At 33.0% G+C, this 19264-nt stretch overlaps 2 protein-coding genes across 5 annotated transcripts; both read right to left on the bottom strand.

Moving 5' to 3' along the window:
* Positions 1-819: 819 nt before the first annotated feature.
* On the bottom strand, positions 820-18256 carry LOC11428006 (40S ribosomal protein S18). 2 transcript variants are annotated; one of them, XM_024786093.1, is made up of 5 exons: positions 18251-18256; positions 16255-16257; positions 2291-2451; positions 1950-2138; positions 820-1095 (listed from the first exon to the last, which is right to left on the bottom strand). In XM_024786093.1, the coding sequence occupies exons 2-5, from the start codon at positions 16255-16257 to the stop codon at positions 990-992; spliced, it is 459 nt and encodes a 152-aa protein (XP_024641861.1). In that variant the 5' UTR covers positions 18251-18256; the 3' UTR covers positions 820-989. The 2 variants fall into 2 exon arrangements, with proteins under 2 accessions (XP_024641861.1, XP_003592049.1); XM_003592001.3 differs by lacking the exons at positions 16255-16257; positions 18251-18256 and adding an exon at positions 2538-2694.
* On the bottom strand, positions 3967-13139 carry LOC11410562 (protein GIGANTEA). 3 transcript variants are annotated; one of them, XM_024786082.2, is made up of 14 exons: positions 12941-13139; positions 12215-12417; positions 10873-10944; positions 10680-10754; positions 10447-10589; positions 9969-10243; positions 9633-9688; positions 8987-9227; positions 8750-8900; positions 6361-8118; positions 6150-6218; positions 5671-5889; positions 4956-5048; positions 3967-4678 (listed from the first exon to the last, which is right to left on the bottom strand). In XM_024786082.2, the coding sequence occupies exons 7-14, from the start codon at positions 9673-9675 to the stop codon at positions 4379-4381; spliced, it is 2874 nt and encodes a 957-aa protein (XP_024641850.1). In that variant the 5' UTR covers positions 9676-9688; positions 9969-10243; positions 10447-10589; positions 10680-10754; positions 10873-10944; positions 12215-12417; positions 12941-13139; the 3' UTR covers positions 3967-4378. The 3 variants fall into 3 exon arrangements, with proteins under 3 accessions (XP_024641850.1, XP_003592048.2, XP_024641844.1); XM_003592000.4 differs by having other exon boundaries at positions 10700-10754; XM_024786076.2 differs by lacking the exon at positions 12941-13139 and having other exon boundaries at positions 10700-10754; positions 10873-10946; positions 12216-12381.
* Positions 18257-19264: the final 1008 nt, after the last annotated feature.

Here is a 19264-nt window from a genome sequence, read left to right as displayed (position 1 = left end):
CAACCTTATTTACTGAGGGACGTCTCATTTTTAAGTAATCTTCAGAGGTATTGGATTCATCACCACATTTTCACCCTTCATCTAATGTAGTTTACATGAAGCACAAAATTAGTGTGAAGTGGCATCCCCTCCTACTCATTTCAAACTTAATTTGATGGTACCAAATTTACAACTTGTGGTGGTCTGGTCTCATCAGAGTTCAAAGGCATGTATATTGAAATCTTCTCTTGCAAACGTTATGCTTTTAGTTATGGTTGAGCTTCGGACGTTGTCGAAGTGCAAGCAGATTGAATCTAACAACACATTCTCTCGTCATTGTTGAGATTGACTCACAACCTCCATTGGCTTAGATCTCTCATGAATTGACAATACTAGAATTGTGACATCAAACATATTTACGGAGAAGACAACTGCTGTGCCAACCATCTTGAAAATGTTGGTCATGGTGGCAAGCATGATTTATAAGGAGTTTACTTTCTGACAATTGTAGAGGAGTCTATTTCCTTGTGTTGTTCCTTAATTTTCGAGGAATTTCCTTAGTTTCCATTTATCTTTTCTATTAGCAAACATATTTAAGATCAAAATAGACAATTTACATGTAAACTAATATATCGGATAAAAAAGGTACAATCAAGTACCCAAAGAGCAAATTTTAAGGAACCGTTGATAAAAATATCATCTAATTTGCGTTGAAATTAAATATCATCTAATTCATGTTGAAAATAAATTTTAAAAAATTAAATACCCATTTTCAAAATAGTATTTCTATCTTTAATTCATTATCACGTGGTGTCCAAATTAGTAATGCTAAAGTAGACATAAAAATACCAACACCATTCAACTAATCAGGCACTTGAACACAAACCAAACAAAATTGAAATTGCCAATGCATTCAATTAAAAACCATACAAACTCGGTATATGAAACATGTCTAATGTGCTTAAAATATGCCTCAAAATCATCTAATCTCCAAAACAGGACATCACGGCTTAACGCTTCTTTGAGACACCAACGGTCTTTCCCCTGCGGCCTGTAGTCTTGGTATGCTGACCACGAACACGAAGGCCCCAGTAGTGCCTCAAACCCCGGTGATTCCTGCACAATAGAAAGGATGTTAGTTTTAAGCGTTACGACAATCAAAATTTTAACCAGCCAATGCCCAATTTCTCAACATACATCCATTATATTATTGAATACAGAATTTTAGTAAAATCAGTTTAAGCCATGTCCATAAATTGTTTTCATCTTATTATAAAAACAGCTGACATATAAGCACTTGTATGTTTATTTCTTATGCCATAAGTGCTTAATTAAACTGTTTATCCAAACAGTCTAAAATTTTATTGTGTTACTTCATCTCACTACACATTAGTCCCTATATCAATATGAATATCATACATTGTAAAAAATGCGAGGAAGACAACGTGAGACTATCTAGCCAAGAGAAAACCAAATACAAGTCATTGGATAAGAGCCAGCTACTTTTTGGCCCAATTCTATTGCCCGTGTTTTAGCTTATGGGAACCATTTGATTATTCAAGTAAACTGATAACTCTTCCCACTGTTCTATTTTCAAACACTATTGAGAAAGCTAAAGCATCACACAAAAGCAAAGCAATGCGGTGGTGGTGCATCAGTGGTAGTGCATGAGCTTTAGATTCTCCAATAGTGAATTCTCGTTCTGTTATTCAAACACTATCGAGGAAGCTAAAGCATCAAGCACCAACCATCAAAGCAATGGTTATTAGTCCCATCATCTTACTACTTCTAAATCTCAATTTTGATATTCCTACATAGTAGTTTTAAAATGTTAAATTAAACCTACACTCAAGATTTAGAAAAATATGAAGACCAACTTAGTGAGAATCATCTATCTAGTTTACACAGGCAATCAATGACATAATCACCACAAAAACCATAATGAAATAAACAATGAAGTAACAACTGACCGGATCTTCTTGAGTCTCTCCAAATCATCTCTCAACTTCATGTCGAGTTGATTGGAGACAACCTGAGAGAATTTCCCATCCTTGTAATCCTTCTTTCTGTTCAAAAACCAATCTGGAACCTTAAATTGACGAGGATTCGCAACCACTGTCATAATATTATCCAACTCTGCAGCACTCAATTCACCAGCCCTAAAAATCCAACAACAAAAACAACCCATTTCAATATCAACATCAAAAATATGATTTTTAAATGTGAGATCAATAAAACTCAAAAAACCCATTAATTATAACAAAAAAAATTGACTGATTTTAAAAGTGAGAGCAAAATCGGAACTACGAACCTCTTGTTCATGTCAACATCAGCTTTCTTACAGCAGATGTTAGCAAATCTTCTTCCAATACCCTTGATTGAGGTCATTGCGAACTGGATCTTCTGCTTTCCATCAACATTTGTGTTCAACACACGCAGAATGTGCTGAAATTCTTCGTTCGCAACCAAAGACTGTAATACATAACGAAAAATTACAGAATCAGTGGTGAAACAGCTACATAGTGAAGAAAGAGATGAAATCGAGAACGGGAACATACCATTTTAACCTAACTGCGGAGGATTTGTTGAAGAGGGAGTTGAGAATGCGAAAGAAATTTTAGGGTTTGTGAGAATGGGCTATATATCTTAAGCTGAGTATAGAGATTGACGATTTTACCATTAATGTCATAACATATTTCATGGTAAAATGGTCATTACGAAACAATTCTCCTCAACTTTATGCATACTGTCTGTCACTGATGCAATTTGAATCGATTTTGATGTAAAAATTCACTAGATTTTATTTTAAAATAAAATTACATCCGTTCAAATTATGCAAAATAAAACATATGGTATATTAAAATTTAATATTACAAAATAAAAATGATTGATCATTCTTAAGAATTATAACTACAAAGATTTCAAGTATGTGTTTGTTCGCTATGCAATGTAGAGTTATCTATATATCTTTGTAATTAAATCTTGGATCGTTTTCAAAACTAGCCATTGGATGCAATTTCAAGAAAGACTTAAAAAGAAAGAAAAACATTGGATGCAATTTCGAGAAAGACTTAGAAAGAAAGAAAAAAAAATAGTAGATCTATTTTTAGTTGCTAATATTAGCTCCATTTGTTCTATAGTATAAGTGAAGATATATTCCTATTAAGCTAGCGTGTTTATGTTTTTTTTTTTAAGTTAAATTGATTCAAACTGGCACCAGAGAAAATTGAATTGAGATCTTGAAGAAGATCACACTCCACAGATTAAAGTGAACACCATTAGACCAACCCAAGTGGTTTTTAATGTTTTTGTTGTTGCTAAGTCATTATTCCTTGTTTAGAGTTGTTTAACGTTTCAATATTCAGCAAAGTTTTTCACGACTATATTTTTTTTAATTTTCAGTTTCAAATGAACCTAGTTGGCATGGTCTCGATTTAGTATCTTGGTATCAAATATGTTGGGTTGAATATGAGCTGGATAATGATTTTTATGACCATTATTTTATCAAGCGAACAATTCAATCCTTGTTTTTCAAGTTTGAAAGTTTTAAAGATAGTCTAGCAGATGGACTTGAAGACCTGGATCGCCTTGAGTGAATGTTTGGAAAGGATTGGATTCCTGTGAAAATCTCTTCGCAAGAATACCTGCTTATGACCGAGACTAGTATGATGAGATCATGGATGATGAAACTTTTAGACCTTTTTTTTGTTGAGCCATCCACAATTTTATTCACAACTTTTGGTAAGATTCAGGATGACAAAAGTTTCATCATCTTTGATCTCATCATACCGACCTATAAGTCGATAATCGGGTGGGAAAAATAACTGTCTATGATCTATTGCTGCGTTTGTGTGGTCCAGCTTTGACCATAGTGAAAAATTTGTTTTCAAACCGTTTAGTTATTGGTTGCTTAACATGTTAATGCGTATCTCAATATGAGAATTGAACATGAAATCTTACGATCTGACAATAAAAGAAGAATGCATGTAACAAAACTAAAAAAATTTGACAAAGTCAAAGTTGCTGGACACACATTAGTACAACAATTAGAATTTAATTTCACGACACACTATCAACATATATGTATTACACAAAATGGGACAAGGATAATAAAAAAGACCCGGTTACATCTTGTCTTTACAACTGTACATGTCTGTTATATTAAAAGCACAGTCATTAGCAAGTTCGTGGTGAACATTTGCTCAGTGTCTACGTAGAGCACATACATAATACAAAATGAGCTTTCTATAAACAAACTGCAATCATGACTGCGGCTTTTTATGACGACCAACAGAATGATGTTTGCATATATGCAAACCTGTTAGTTCCAAAATCATAAATAGTTTCTCTGTAAGTCTAGTGAAAAATGGTCACAGACTAAGATGGTTTCATTTCCATTTCATACGGAAATAGCGCAGCCTAGTTCTTTGGCAGCAGTGTCAAGAAACTTAATAGGCAATCCAGCAGAAATTCTGCTGTGAGCTTCCCATGCCATGCATTTTTCTATGTCAGCTTGCCAATCAACGACGTCCAACTTGAAGTATTGATAAGAGGGATTGTGGCTGCCGTTTATCCGCAGTGGTTTAGGACTACACCTTATTGAACCAGTATGCAAAATGTCACGGAGAACTGAGACGCTCAGAGCACGGACATGTGCACTTGGATGACAAAGGCACCTAATGGTAGCTGCTAGACGACACTGCAAGTGGTATATTTACAACACAATCATCAGTCAAAAAATTTGTAGAACTAAAAGACAGCACATAAAACCTGTTTGGTAATCTAGAATCAAATGCGTAATTACGAGATGGCCAAAGTATTATCCAAATAGCTGAGATCAGTTAAATGGATCCAACAACACAATATTGTCCTATCATGAGCCATATTTAATGATAGAGCAGTTGAGCACAATATACATATTTCATTCATCATATCTCAGCTAAATTAATAGTTTTCAACAAGGGAAGTCTGTTTACCTTCAAAAGGTTTGAAAGGCCGTCTGCTACAGCCAATCCTGGTTCTCCAAACTCAAGCACTGGTTGAATTGCTCTAGCTGTTGCTTCCAATAGCTGGTCATTATCATTAACATAGAATAAGAACATCAGCAAAGCTTCAGTATAGAACCGAGTATATGAAATTTCAATTCAATAGCTAGTCATTAATCAAAATAACTATTTTTGTTGAACAGTTTATATTTAGAGACTAGAATAATGCTGGATATAACTTTCTAAGATCTAAATTTTATGGTTTTCTAATTGAAAAGCTATAAAATGATGTGTTAGATTAATTTAATAGTTGAGTACACCCTAAATACTTGGTTGCAAGAACTTCTTCAATTCTATTATGCTTTCAATAAGTAGTCTGCTATACAGCATGAAATTACCTTTGACCTTTTAGTTCTTCAATTTCATTTTAAGAAAGAACCATGGAAAACGTTTATCAGAAAAAAGTATAGGATATGCTTGTCTGAGTTAGAAAAAAATTGATGTAGTTAATGACATACAAATATAAGGAGTAAACTGAGAACTATACAAAATAAATGTTATGGCCAATAAGTCTTATAAGAAACACTAATGTGCTCGTGGGAGTGAGAAGTGAGGCAGTTTTTTGGTTTTATGTGAGGCAGAACCTAATTTAACTTGGTCAATTATGAATAAAAATCAGAGAGAATAAACTGTTGTAACATTCTACCTCCAGCTGTGGTAAAGTACAAGCTTCTCCATCAACAAGCATCCCATCTGTGGCTCGTAGAAGTAAATCTGATGCACTTGCCAGAATTACCAATGACTCCGCACTATCATGATTCCTCATAAGTTCCACTATCAATTTAACGATCCGCTGATTGATTCTCCACATCTTCTGACCTAGATCATCATCCTTGGCTATCCAGGGCTGCAATTCCTTCTCCGCCTGACAAGTAACAAGGCCAAGAAAAGACGAAACGAGTGAATGTTTGAAATGATAGTAATATAAAATATATACAACTGTGAAACTCTGGTTAGGTGAGGTATTGAGCATCAAATATTTGATATTTGTAGACATTAAAACCCAAATTTGCCAGCTATTAGAAATGGTAATTCATAAAAATTTGCAGTCTATTAAACAAATGGATATCCAAGCAGTGGAAAGTAATTTATAAAATTATTCATAACAAGACAAAGATTTTAGACCTGAAGAACAACAGCTGTAGCTGCTTTTGCTGGCGAGGCTGATACAACATTGCATAATGCATCGACAACCTACATAACATTAAATCATAAAATTATCAGTAATGAATCTTTACGGAGGAAATAAAACATAAAAAAAGGTAATTGGATCCACAACATCACATATACATCATTAACAAAGAAAGTTACTGCAGTAGAATTTTTAAATTTATACCTGTCTCCAGCCCTGCTGAGCTGAAGTGCTTTCAGAACATGGTTGAGTTTCAGGAGATGCAATCAATTTGTGCCATAGTAGAGAAACTACAGAGAAACATAACTCCTGTTTCTCAGACAGCATGGATATCAGAAAGATCTGTGTATTGCAGTTCAAGCCTATATGCCTGTCCATTGTGAGAAAATTGGCGAGATCAGATGCCTCCAACGAGAAACTGGTGACACCTTTACCCAAGTTATACCCTGATGCTTCTTCATTTGAACATGGAGTTCTTCCAGATTTATGGATATGTTTTGATGGTGTTGAATCTGCCGAAGGTACAATAGATGTCTGCCCAGGGTCAGAGCAGCTACCATTTTCACTCCGATTCTTTCTTTTACCGTCATGACAAACAAGGGCGTCCTTGTAAATAGGTGCATGAATTAAGGTGGCTTCTAATGGCTCTGCCTTATTCACTATAGATGCAACAACTTTACTGTGGATATCTATGAGATTATACAATGATGATGCCCTGGAGTGAATTTCTTTGTTCCATTTGCAACGTATCAGAACAGACAGAGCATGCATGCAAGCTTTTGACCGTCTAAATAGTTCAGAAACATGTGCAGCAACCATAGCTGCTGCCACTATCTCATTTGAGCTGTAACTCCAAGGAGTGCCAACAGAAGAGGGCTTTAATGAAAATAGTGCCTCTAAAATTGCTAAAATTCTGTGAGTATGGCGGACTGCCGAATCTAGGCCATTCTGCAAATCTTGGGATGATCCGTGTAGTGTAACGGGCTTGGCTATATCTTGCACATTATTGGAAACTGAATGATTATTTCCCCGTGACATCAAAGGAAACAACTGAAGCTCACAGGCAAGAGCACAAACAGCAGCCATAACATAAGAATCAAATGCTGCTACAGGACCTTGCTTCTTCACTTTCCTATTTTTTCTTTCTTTACGGATTTCTGATATTGCTTGCAAGTCCTCAATGATTTCCTCAACTGAATAATTATCTTCACCTCTAGGCTTCTTGCTTCCACTGAATTGGGCTTCATGACTGACACAGACAGTTAAGACAACAAAAAGTAGGCGCGAAGAAAGCTCTACAGATGCACATGATTCTAAAAAAAGTGAATGAACCATAGTACGAAGCTCTGCCACAGCAAGGTTTTTAGAGGCTGAACCAAGACCAAAGAGGTAATTTGCTTTTCTGTTTTGTTCTCTGCTGGACTCAGGTGGAAATGTCCTCTGAAGAATAGCTTCCACTGTAGCAGCAAATATTTTCATAAGACAAGCCTCTGACGGGCTTCCACGAGGAAGATATTCCAGAACCTTAAGTAGTGGTATGTACAAATTCCATGATAGTATGGGAGGTTGTAGTGGGGCTGCAACTATGATCTCTGGAAGATCAACGGCTGAGGAACTTGCAGGAATCAGGCCATAAGCAGCTTCCCAAATGGTGCAAATTCTCCATTCAACTTCTGGACCATGGGCGCAAAGCATTGACGCAATGCCTTGGGCAGTAGCGTCAATAGAGGCTTCAGCAGAAGGAACTTCTATCTGCTTGCTGTAGGATGAAATATAACCACCCAAAGGTTCATGCTGAACTTCAACTCCATCAACTTGTCTAAGAGGAGGAAAAAGCAATGCTGGCTGTGAAAGTATACGGAAAAGCAAAGCAGCTGCAGCATCAGCAGCTATGCCAGCCCTCATGGACATTGCAGTCCCTATTGCACGCAAGAAATGCAAATGCATCCAATTTCTAGGAAGCTGCATTAACATAGAAAAGAAAAGAAAAACACATCAAAATACTTAATAGTATGCCATCCGGTAGCTTTTAATTCAACTTAGGCACATATATAATATATATGAGAAGGGTTAATGTAGTCAGAATGCAGTGTAAGGGCTTCCATTCTGTTCAGTATTGTAATTAGTCAGTGTTCCAGTGTTTGTTAATTTTAATTCAGTTAGGTTAGTTTTCAATTACTGACAATTAATGTCAGTTTCTGTTAGTGTATTAATTTTAATCTAGAATCCTAATTCACAGTACTGGTATAATAAAAAATTAGGAGTTGGGTTATCTATGCACATTGTTAATCTGTCATTTTGAAAATTCTTAAATAAGGGGTATGTTCCTTAAAATAAAAACACCCATCCATTCCATTCCCCCTCCAAAGGCCAAACTCATGCATATGATTAGGTATAGCAGTTAAGTTTTTCTTCTCCAGTCCAAAAAACTAGCAACTTATCCACACTTGTCTCGGGTTGTGCATTTAGGTATAGCAGTTAAGTTTTTCTTCTTCCATTCAAAACTTATTAATGAAACCCCATAATAATAAAATGTCGGTTACCATTAATGCCAGCATCACAGCTATTCTCTGTCTTTGAAGATTATACTTACCCTTATGCCAGAAGCATACTCTTCAGCAGCTCGAAGAAGCTCCACGAGCTGCACAGCAGCATCAAGTGCATCCGGAGCCCACGACGGGGGTGCTTCTAGAAGTCCAAGAAGAAGTCTTTGTGTAGCACTTGGAGTAGCAATTGCATAGTATCTGCAAAATTTGGGTATACACATTTTCTTAGGCAGATGAACACATGAACAACTTAATAACAATAAAGGTATTGCGGTGAAAATAACCTATGAAATAAACGTGCATATGGCTCTAGAGCTGGTAGTCCAGCAACAAGATGTTCATCCAGAGCTGTTGTTGGAGGAGGAAGCAGAAGTGCAGGAACAGCTGCTGCTGTTAAAATAGCAGTTTCATTGCGAGCAACTTCATCATCACAAACACTTAATATAACACCAGCACCATTGGCAACAGCCCATCTGGGAGTAGAAGGCACGAGTTGAGGATGCTTCCCAGAACCACGGGAAGTAGCTAAAAGAAAAGTCACAACAAAAACATAAAAATCGATAGGAAAGTAACAAATGATAATCTTGATTTTACTGAATAAAAAGTGGATTAGCTGATAAAATGGTGGGTTAATGAGGTGCAGATGGAAGAGAGGCGTGAGAAATTAAAAGGGAGAAGATGAACACTAATGGAAAGTACAGATGCCTAATTCGTTGTAAATGATTAACCGTATACATAAACTATAACTTGTGAACAAAAACATTGAGTATAGCAGTAGTTGAACTACATTTAACTGTTACAAAATAGACATTCAACTCAACCAAATTCTCCACTTTACGCGATACTTTGGATAAACACCATTCAATGAAATAACAGTGTTCTGTATTAACATAAAAAAAATATAAAAAAATAAAAATAAAAATAGTATACCAATTGATGGAGGCTTGAGTTCTCCTGCTGCATATTTGCCCATAACACCACTGCACCTGTTAATGCACGGCAATATTCATTGACATCAGCATAAATATTTACGAAACCCAAAAGCATTACACATTATAGTGATAAATCAAAAAAGATGCAAAGCAAATAAACTAAGCTGTTTTATCATTGATTTCTGAAACTTATGAACAGTCAATATACATTAGTTAAAGGTAACACGTTAAACTAAACAAAAATTGACCATGTACCCCTAAAACTTGCAGACATAGCTAAACATACACAAATACAAGCATAACTTACTAGGTTTATATTACTAAAAATACTTACCACCGGAAATAGTCACTTCTAATGCCTACGGGCGCAACTAACAATATATCAGTAATCCAGGGGGACAAGGGCCTGATAGGTTTTTTCTCTTGTTGTGCCAAAGCATTATTGACAGCTTTCCCATTAAGTGGCTCACTAGTTGTCGCATGGCTGCCACTACTGCTTCTTTCTGTTTCACTGGATTGCCTTTCCGTTTTGTAAATGGGGCGATTGTAATGAGTTAAAATACGCAAAATTTCACCACATGCAAGAGCCCATTGTTCTGAATATTCATTCTGCAAAACCATGAAAAGAAGGAATTAAATGATAGAGAGTCTCTTTGTTAATACTGAAACTGAATAAGTGCTATAAGTAATTGGTTAATAAACAGAGAAACAGAAAGCAAAAATATTATATTTCACAAACAAAGGATTTATTGATATGAAATTGAATTATATACAAAGTAAATAAGAATACCGGGCAAGGATTATATTTATACCTCATCTTTTGGGCAGACTAAAGATATCAAAGAAGCAAATGGAGGACTAGTCTTATCATAGACTAGTGTACCATCGATAATACACGAAATAATAGGAAGTACAACTGCATGCCCATGCTCTGGATGATGAAGGACAAATGTTGCTGGATGTACAAGTAAATACATAGAGAAGTTAGCACACATAAAGTAGAAAGAGTGATATTCTTGTCGACTCAAGCATGATTTAAACTAACATGGGATTAAGCATAAATACCCAAAACGTCATCAAAGAGAATAATTTCCTTCGACGGGTAACGGTTGCGGATCAACTGTCAAAGTAATACAGAACAGTGAGTGACATTCAATAAAAACTCTTGGATCTCTCATGTCAAAAACAACACCACAAAAAATAAGAATCACAATTTTAATAAGTAAATAGAAGTGTACCTCAGCAATATCGTCAGCAAACTGTTCTGATGTAAACTGAATCAAGTACTCAACATATGCAGCAATTTGATCCTGGGAAAAGCAGAAAACAACATCATATAAACCAATGAAATGGAGTTACAGTGAGCTTCCAATATTCTAGAAGCCATAAAATGCTTTCATATGGAATAAGAAACAATTATTTTCAGCATAACAAATGATCAAAACACTGCTGCTTTCTACCTAGCAAGATACATTTAGAAAAGATTGTCAATACGCGGGAAACTTGTGTGAAACCACATTGACAAAACACTGCGGCTCAGTCAGAATTAGCTCTAACTAGTGGAAGCATCAGCTGAGATAAGTAATTGACTCTTAACTTATAAAAAAAGTCCTTATAAGTTTATGACTGCTTATGGAGAAGTTATATGCAGCGTGTTTTGAAAAGGTTAAGGTGCAAAAGTTAATTTCAACTTATGCAAGAAACTATTATTTAGAAAATTCATAATTGATTGTAAGATTACTTCAACTTTTCTTTTCTTGTAAATGTTTGCTAAAACTGTAATCAAATTGGCCCCACAAAGTCAATGCTTATATCACCCCATTTCTGGGACACTTTGTTTTACTTCAAAGTTTGCAATTGCCATAACTAGAAAGTTACAAAACAAATTATTCCTGCTGTCGATAGATCTCAGTTGTTCAATGAAGATCAGACAGTTCATATCCTGTGTTGTATTTTAAATCCAATTTGATAAAATCAAAATATGTATTTGTCTGATCTTCATCCAACGCCAAGACCTGCTGATTGTAGCATATGCATAGATTCTGAAATATCACATCACATCATCATGTATTATTTACATATGTTTGTGTGACGTTGTATGTATATGTCTCTTTAACAACATCTCCATATCTGCTACTCCTCTTGAAGAATACCGATATAAAATTTTCAATTCCCTAGTACTCTAAAAGATTTTTTTGGAATAAACTCTAAAAGATTTTTATCAAACATTGGATCATTAAACAAAATAGAGTGAGTTTAAAAACGATACACTAACTATAAAAATGTTTTAGTGTTTACACATACATCCAATCGTATCTCATCATTAGATATTTGTGAAGATATTTTATGAAGTAATATAACAAAGCGATATTTTGTGAAAATATGATTAGATGCATATTTAAAACTTTTTCTAATCTTCAAACTCAACAAAATAATAATAATTAGGATCCTTCCATCCCATCATGTCCTTAAGGCAAACTTTATATTAAAACTCATAAAAATTTAATAAAAAAATACATATACATGAAAAAAGTAAAGAAAATAACTTTCCTAAAACATGGTAAGAGATTAAAATGATACCTTTTTTTGCTGAACATCTTGTGGGGGAGGCCAGAATAATGAAGAAAATTGAAGACGGTCAATCCACCTTTCACTTGTAGCAGCCATAGAAGAAGAAGTCATCAAAAACTTTCAACTCTTGAATCCTTTAGCTTCTGATTATATATGAAAAGCAATTTTATCCCAAATCCATCCAAAACATGATACCAATCAAGTATTAAATCCTGTGTTACCAAACTCATCTTAGTATCCAATTCATCATCATCCACCAAAAAATAATAATTCAAATTTTTTTCATTTGACAGAATAAGACAAACAAATGCATCTCATAGAAAATTGTAGCTATTTCACTACAATAACTACTAGGTTGCTATGTTGAGATTGAATCTGCAAACTTTAAAACAAAATTGTTATTGATTTCTAAATTTATTTTCACTGTGAAAAATGTTAATTTAAAAAATTGAAATGATGAAGATAGGGATGAATCTGAAACAGAGTCCTGGTAAACAGAGCAAAATGAAATTTACAGAATATAAAAAAGTAAATATGTAAGCTAAATATTTAAAGGCTTATAAATAAAAAAAGAATTAAGAAAATAAATATATATCTAACAAGTCAGATTCATAATAGAAATTTTTTGAAGAAATTAAAGTAAAAAATTTGATGAAACTGAAATAAGAAATTAGCACATAACCTGAAAACTGATGGTTTAATTGTGTTAAAAAAAATAGAAAGAAAAATATGTACCTGGGTTAGCTTAGCTGAGCTGTGTGTAGAGCTAATTGGAAATTTTCTGAATTGATAGGATGAGAAGATGTAAGTGTGAGAATGGAGAGTATTGTGTAATGATCAAAAGGAGGAAAGAAATGATAGAAAGAGGGTTGTGGTAAGTTTATAGTTTGGAAATGAAGATGTTAGATAGATAGATAGAATAGAAGAAGAATACAACAAGTGGAGAGAGAAGATCTTTAACAGCCTTGTAATGAGAAGCCTAGATCGACTGCATACGTGGATGCGATATTTTCCTCTCCTCTCAGACATCCACGCCATCTCATGTGCTATATCTATGTATGTATCATTCATGCATGCATGCATGCCCTGTCCCAACCATATTAAGTAACATCACTATATTTTACTATCAGACTTTCATATTTATATTACTTCTTATTGAATTTATATCTACTACATAGAATTGAAATTCAGATAAATATTTAACGTTTGCAAATTTACATAAACGATATTATCATTTGCCACGTGTGCTTAGTTCAATTGATATGCAAGGTTCGGGGTTTAAATCCCGGCCACCACCAAAAAAACAATATTATCATTTTTTTACAATTTAATATATTATCATTTTTTGAAGGAAAAAAAAATATATTATCATATCAGCAAATAAATTTACTTTATTATAATTATGGTATGATATGATTATACATTTAAATAATATATATTTATTTTTTTGCACAAATTTAAATAATATTTATATTACATGGTGTTTTTACATTTTAAAAAATATTAAAAATTGATAGGAAAAAAATAAATATATATATATATATATATATATATATATATATATATATATATATATATATATATATATATTTGTTATGTTACCTTCCTTTAAAAGAATGTTATGTTACCTTCCTTATACTCTATGTGTATTGGGGATGATTGATGTTTAAAGTCGTTATTTTAATTTTTTTACTTAAATGTATCTTTTTTAAAATTTCTCTCCTCCATCTCATTTTGGAATCAATTTTGCTGATGTGCCTTATTCATTAATGATGAGGCACCAGTTGTCTGGTCGCATTGAATTTCCATATCATTAATAATTTTATTTATTCATTAACTTTTATTTTAAAAATATTTTTATTATTCAAATATAATATTAAATTAAAATAACAATAAAATAAATTATGCCCTAATTCATGTTACTTCTCCCAATTTAAAAATGAAACTGTTGTCGATCGTTGCGTTCTTTCTTTCTTATTCGTCTTCAATCATTCTTCATGAATTTTTATTTGTTTAGGGATCAAGATCATTGAACCGTTGAACTCATTGTCTCATTTGGCGTAAGTTTGATATCAAAGAGAGTATGTCAGAATCACGGTGATCCATCATAATTTTGTAGAAGCTACATTATGTAGTTTTTGAAAAATCACGGTGGGTTCCCGTTATTCTGACATTTCCATTGTGATACTAATTTACCAAATATAGGCTTGGTACTTTTTTTTTTTTACAAGATCTCTCCATGCAATGACGAGTCGCTCCACATTTTCAAAGAAAGTGTTGAGCCTATGTAGATTGGCAACTTGTTGTTTTTGTTTAACACAAGCTTGAGGCTCGAGTGGAGCTTTAGTAGAGACTATGTGATACTAGGAAAATATATATAAGTCATGAAGTGGGAAGATTTTTTTTTAGAGAATGAAGTGGGAAATTTTGTGTTAGCCGTAATCCAATTTGCATTTACAATTTTTTTTTTTTTTTGAAGGAATTTGCATTTACAATTGGCATCACCTTAAGGTTGCACACTAAATGGCGCCCATCTGGACATTACACAATACCCTATTCATGTTCAAATACTTTGTTCTTGCCACAACCAAATTTCAATCTCCCTCTTGTTTCACCATTAATGCCATTCATTTCCATCAAAATATAATACTATCTACAATATCCATTGGAACCTACAACAAAGCTAGTTCTCTTGCACACCACAAGCAAAACCAACAAACACTCCCACTGTCTGCACTCAAGCATAAGCCTCATTCAAGAAGACCTTGTAGTTTCTTTTCAGTGTTATTGTCCCGTGTAAGCCTTTTCTAACCTGTCGTCTGATTACCTTTTCAAATATAAATTGCAATTAAACATAGTGAAAATTTGTGTATCTTTTTTTGTAAAAAAAAACTGTGCAAATTTTGAACTTGCTCTTGGCACTTTAATTGCAGTTTTGGTCCCCTCTTTTTATTGTTTTGCGAAATTGGTCCCACTATTTTAAAATTGGACAATTTTGATCCTGTATCAATTTTTTTGTCTAAAATATTGTGATATGATATGTTTTAAATAAAGTTTTTAAGGGAATTTTGTTGCAATTTATGGATGTTGATCTTTTTTCATCTTCAGATCATATTCCACGATATTTAAAATTTATCAGATCATATTTTTATAGTTCAAAAATATAATGGATGGACCAAAACTGTCAAATTTTAAAATAGGAGGACTTATTCTATAAAATAATAAAAATAGGAGGACTAAAATTGCAATTAACCCTAATATTTTTAAACAACTTGTGAGCATTTCCCTTTTAATATTGGGTGTTGTTCAAAAAGTTGAAATAATTGGAGCGAGACAGCAGCCAATAAAATATAAAGTTCTTGGCGTTAGTGGGTTGGCTTTGCCTCGGTGTGTAGTGGTGTCAACTGTGTGCTAGATTTCTTCAAAAAAATTAAAAAACTGTGTGCTAGATATTTGTGTCTGGGTCTTTTTTTTTCCTTTTTCTAATCAGTAGTGTCTTGTACAAGTAACTCCAAAAATCAATCTCAATTTCAATAAACTTATAAAAGACAACAAATCTCCCTTAAAAAAAGACAACAGAGCTCTTCTCAAGAGTTTTAGTGGTGTTGCATTTCTTGAACATGCAATCTCTGGTTAAACCTGAATCATTTCATTCAAAGGTTCTTAGATATTTTTGTCCTCAAATATAAGAATATTCTTTTAAGTTTTAGAAAATTTATAAGACTTGTTTAAATAGACATTTATATTTTCAAACTGAACGATTTCTTAGAGAGGACTTTCAACCGAATTTTCTTGTAAGAAAAAAAGTCTATTGGTATATTTGTTTTTTTATTTCAGTACTCATTGGTATTTTTATTATGTGGAATAAGACTATCTATAAGAGGCTTAATCACAAAAGGACAATATATAAGAGAGGAATAATGAAATGAATGCATAATTTAATCAGGATAGATCTCAAGGCCCGTAAAATATTACTTACATATCACCCACAAAAGATGTAGTTGACAATTTAATCAACTCTAACCATCTTTTCCATGAACAACCTTAACCATCTTTTTTTTTTCTTCGAGATAAACAACCCTAATATCGCCGTGATAGTGTCACAACACAATTATCACTTGTAATAACCAAGTGATTCAGTGGAAAATTTTATGTTCAAATTTTAATTAAAATATTTTTTTTTTCAGATTTTACTTAGGAGTTGGTTGAACTCCAAATAAACATGACACATTCTCCCAATAAATCATAGTGTAAAACAAACCAAAAAAATATCATAACTCCTTAATCTTAAACGTGTTTACTCCACATGAAAGTGATATAGGTGAATCCCACTATCCCAACATTTCAAAAGGTCAACCTAAACTAATTTACAATGTTGTATAGGAACCCATTAATGTTCAGCAAACCTTTCATGATCATCCTTTCGGAGGGCACTAAGCCACCATTAAGGGCTGACTGGTCATGTATGGTAAACATAGTTTGTCTTGCTATTACCATATTTAGCAAATGCTAATAGGTTCTTGCTTTTTAGTTGACTTAAGTTTTATTGGCCACTCTTGCCTTTTTTTTTTTCAAAAATTAAATATCACAAGACAAGAACATTCAAGCATTCAATAAAATTTGTTCAAAGTGGAGAAACATATTGATTTAGTAATGGCTAGTGCAATTTATAGTTTAAAATTAAACACGTTAGTCAGTGTTGATTGATTGAAAGATACCACCACTAATTAGTGCTCTACTTGACGGGTTGATTCTTCTTTCTTTAAAGCAGCTTTAATTTATTTAACATATAAAATAACATAATTTTGTATTAGTTAAGTCAAACTTTTTCAACAGAAGAAGTAGGGGAAAATGGAAATGGTTTTCTAGTAGCGGTTTTCTTCTTTATTCACACAAGGCATGCTTAAGACTAAAATATATAAAAAGACATGATACTTTAAAACTAAAATTTTGATGTTAAATATGATTCATTTGATTTTATTTGTACTTTTAAAATGCATCTAAGTTGGAGAAAATAGAAAGTAAAAGAGATATAAAGATTATGCAAATATATATATATATATATATGATCAACTTTATATGTATTTTGATTTTCAACATTAGACGATGTATGAATCGAATCATGATCTTTTATGAAACAAAATTCATTGATGATTTTTTTTTAGAGGAACTCATCGATGATTTTAAAATGTTTCCAAATCATTTTCAATGTATAGTCTAAGGTTCTAAATGCAATCATAATATATTCCCACCCTTGTGAATGTTCCAATTAATTTAATACAGATTCTCCTAGTCTCATGCAATTGTGAACCTTAAGATCAGTGCATATTTGAACAAACCATTTGAATTATACTACGTTTACTAACTAAGCCATTCTAAGATGTATGTTTGACAATCATAAAAATTAATCTGGTTATTTGGAAAGAGCGGAATAGCAGAGTTTTTTAACAGAAGATTATGGACTCGCAGAACATAACAGACAAAGTCAAAAGGCGCGCAATCTTTCCTTTGGCTGAAGTCTAATATGTCCACTTTTGTTATCAGTTACCATGACTGGTGGCGCCACCCTTTAACTTGTATGAGTGTTTTGCTGTAATCTTCTTGTTATTATTTTGCTTTTTTCTTTCATCGCGAATTCGCGGTGATCATTCTTTAGCACCGATGACTTGACATTGTATTTGTTTTAGGTGTTTCTCTTTTGCACGACTTGTACGAGATGAAGCACCTTTGGTAATATAAATATTCCATTTTGACTTGTTAAAAAAAACTGTTGAGAAAATATCTAATCACATTTTGGTAAGAAACCAAGTGACGGTTAACCGTGTTTTTTCTTTTTCTTTTATACCCCTGCAATATACAAACTACTTAATTAAAACATACATTAAATCAATTTCACGTCTACTTATTGAATTAATGGAAGTGAGTTTATGCAATGATTTATCTCCTATTAAACTTAACATGAATATCTGGGAATACCAATACTTTTGATCATATTTTCTTAGAGAGAGTAGTTTTTAGTCGTTGTTTGGCCAAGAATGGTCATACTTTAGACTAGTTTTTATGTTCTTTGACTGTCTTTGACACATCGTTCCTCAGGGCATTACCTTTCTTGGGATAGATCCGGTTTCTCTTTTCATAGGTTTTACACTATGTGACTCTGTTGTATTGGTTCAGGCCTCTCCTGCTTTAATATTTTATTATTTTGATAAAAAAAAAAAATGAAAGTTCACAAAATATATGTACTCCCTCCGTCCCTATACATAAGCACCCATTTGACTTTATTTTTATCCCTAAATGTAAACCCCTTTCAAATTACTAGATGCATTTATTATTTTTTGCCAAATACACTCTTAATTAATACTACTAACTTGTCTTGAAATATGATCATAATACACATACAAACAAATGACAATTTAATAATATTAACACACAAAACAAACACATTAATTACACTGATAACTTTTTTTAAGAAATGTGAAAAAAAGCAAAAGGGATTTAGACATAAGGACGGAGGGAGCAGGTAATTAGACCATCGATAGAATCAAAATCTAAAATGTTATTCTTCTTATCATAGATATTATCCACAACCGTCTTTGAATCCATTTCAAACTCCGCATCAACCAATTGTTATTAAGTTTTACCAAATTCATAGCAGTTTAGAATGCCAAGTGATCCCCCTTATCAACTTAAAGAATTGGAGAAATAAGGTCAATTTGAACTAAGATAAAGGTCCCATGATCATCTCTAATGCAAATGTCTATATCTACTATAAACTTTCTTTGGAATGAATGGTCCCCGTAGTTTTATATATTACAACATTTGCAAGTATTTTATTTCACATGAGGGGGTTTTAAATATGATTTCTTATCATTCAAAATCAATCTATTTAAACTTGTTGTACATTTGTAAGATTAAATGATGCAAATTTAAATTAAATTTACCGACTAAAAAAGATAATCGACTTTAAATTAGAACATTCATATTCAAACAAAGAACATATTGATTGCATGTTCGTACTCGTACGTATAATACGAGTCATGATTCTTTTCATTTAAGTGA

The sequence above is a fragment of the Medicago truncatula genome, chromosome 1 (assembly GCF_003473485.1).
Source record: "Medicago truncatula cultivar Jemalong A17 chromosome 1, MtrunA17r5.0-ANR, whole genome shotgun sequence".
NCBI lineage: Eukaryota > Viridiplantae > Streptophyta > Magnoliopsida > Fabales > Fabaceae > Medicago > Medicago truncatula.
This window is presented reverse-complemented; position numbering and strand designations above follow the sequence as displayed.

Bases quoted from the DNA above. Each gene is read 5' to 3' on its own strand.
- LOC11410562 (XM_003592000.4), bottom strand. From the start codon at position 12,316: ATGACTTCTTCTTCTATGGCTGCTACAAGTGAAAGGTGGATTGACCGT. The intron at 10,945-12,214 runs GTATCATTTTAA...TGCTTTTCCCAG, and splicing joins AAGATGTTCAGCAAAAAAAG to GATCAAATTGCTGCATATGT. The intron at 9,689-9,968 runs GTAAGTATTTTT...GTGCATTAACAG, and splicing joins AGAAGTGACTATTTCCGGTG to GTGCAGTGGTGTTATGGGCA.
- LOC11428006 (XM_024786093.1), bottom strand. The intron at 2,139-2,290 runs GTTCGTAGTTCC...TTGGATTTTTAG, and splicing joins GATGTTGACATGAACAAGAG to GGCTGGTGAATTGAGTGCTG. The intron at 1,096-1,949 runs GTCAGTTGTTAC...TCTATTGTGCAG, and splicing joins GAGAGACTCAAGAAGATCCG to GAATCACCGGGGTTTGAGGC.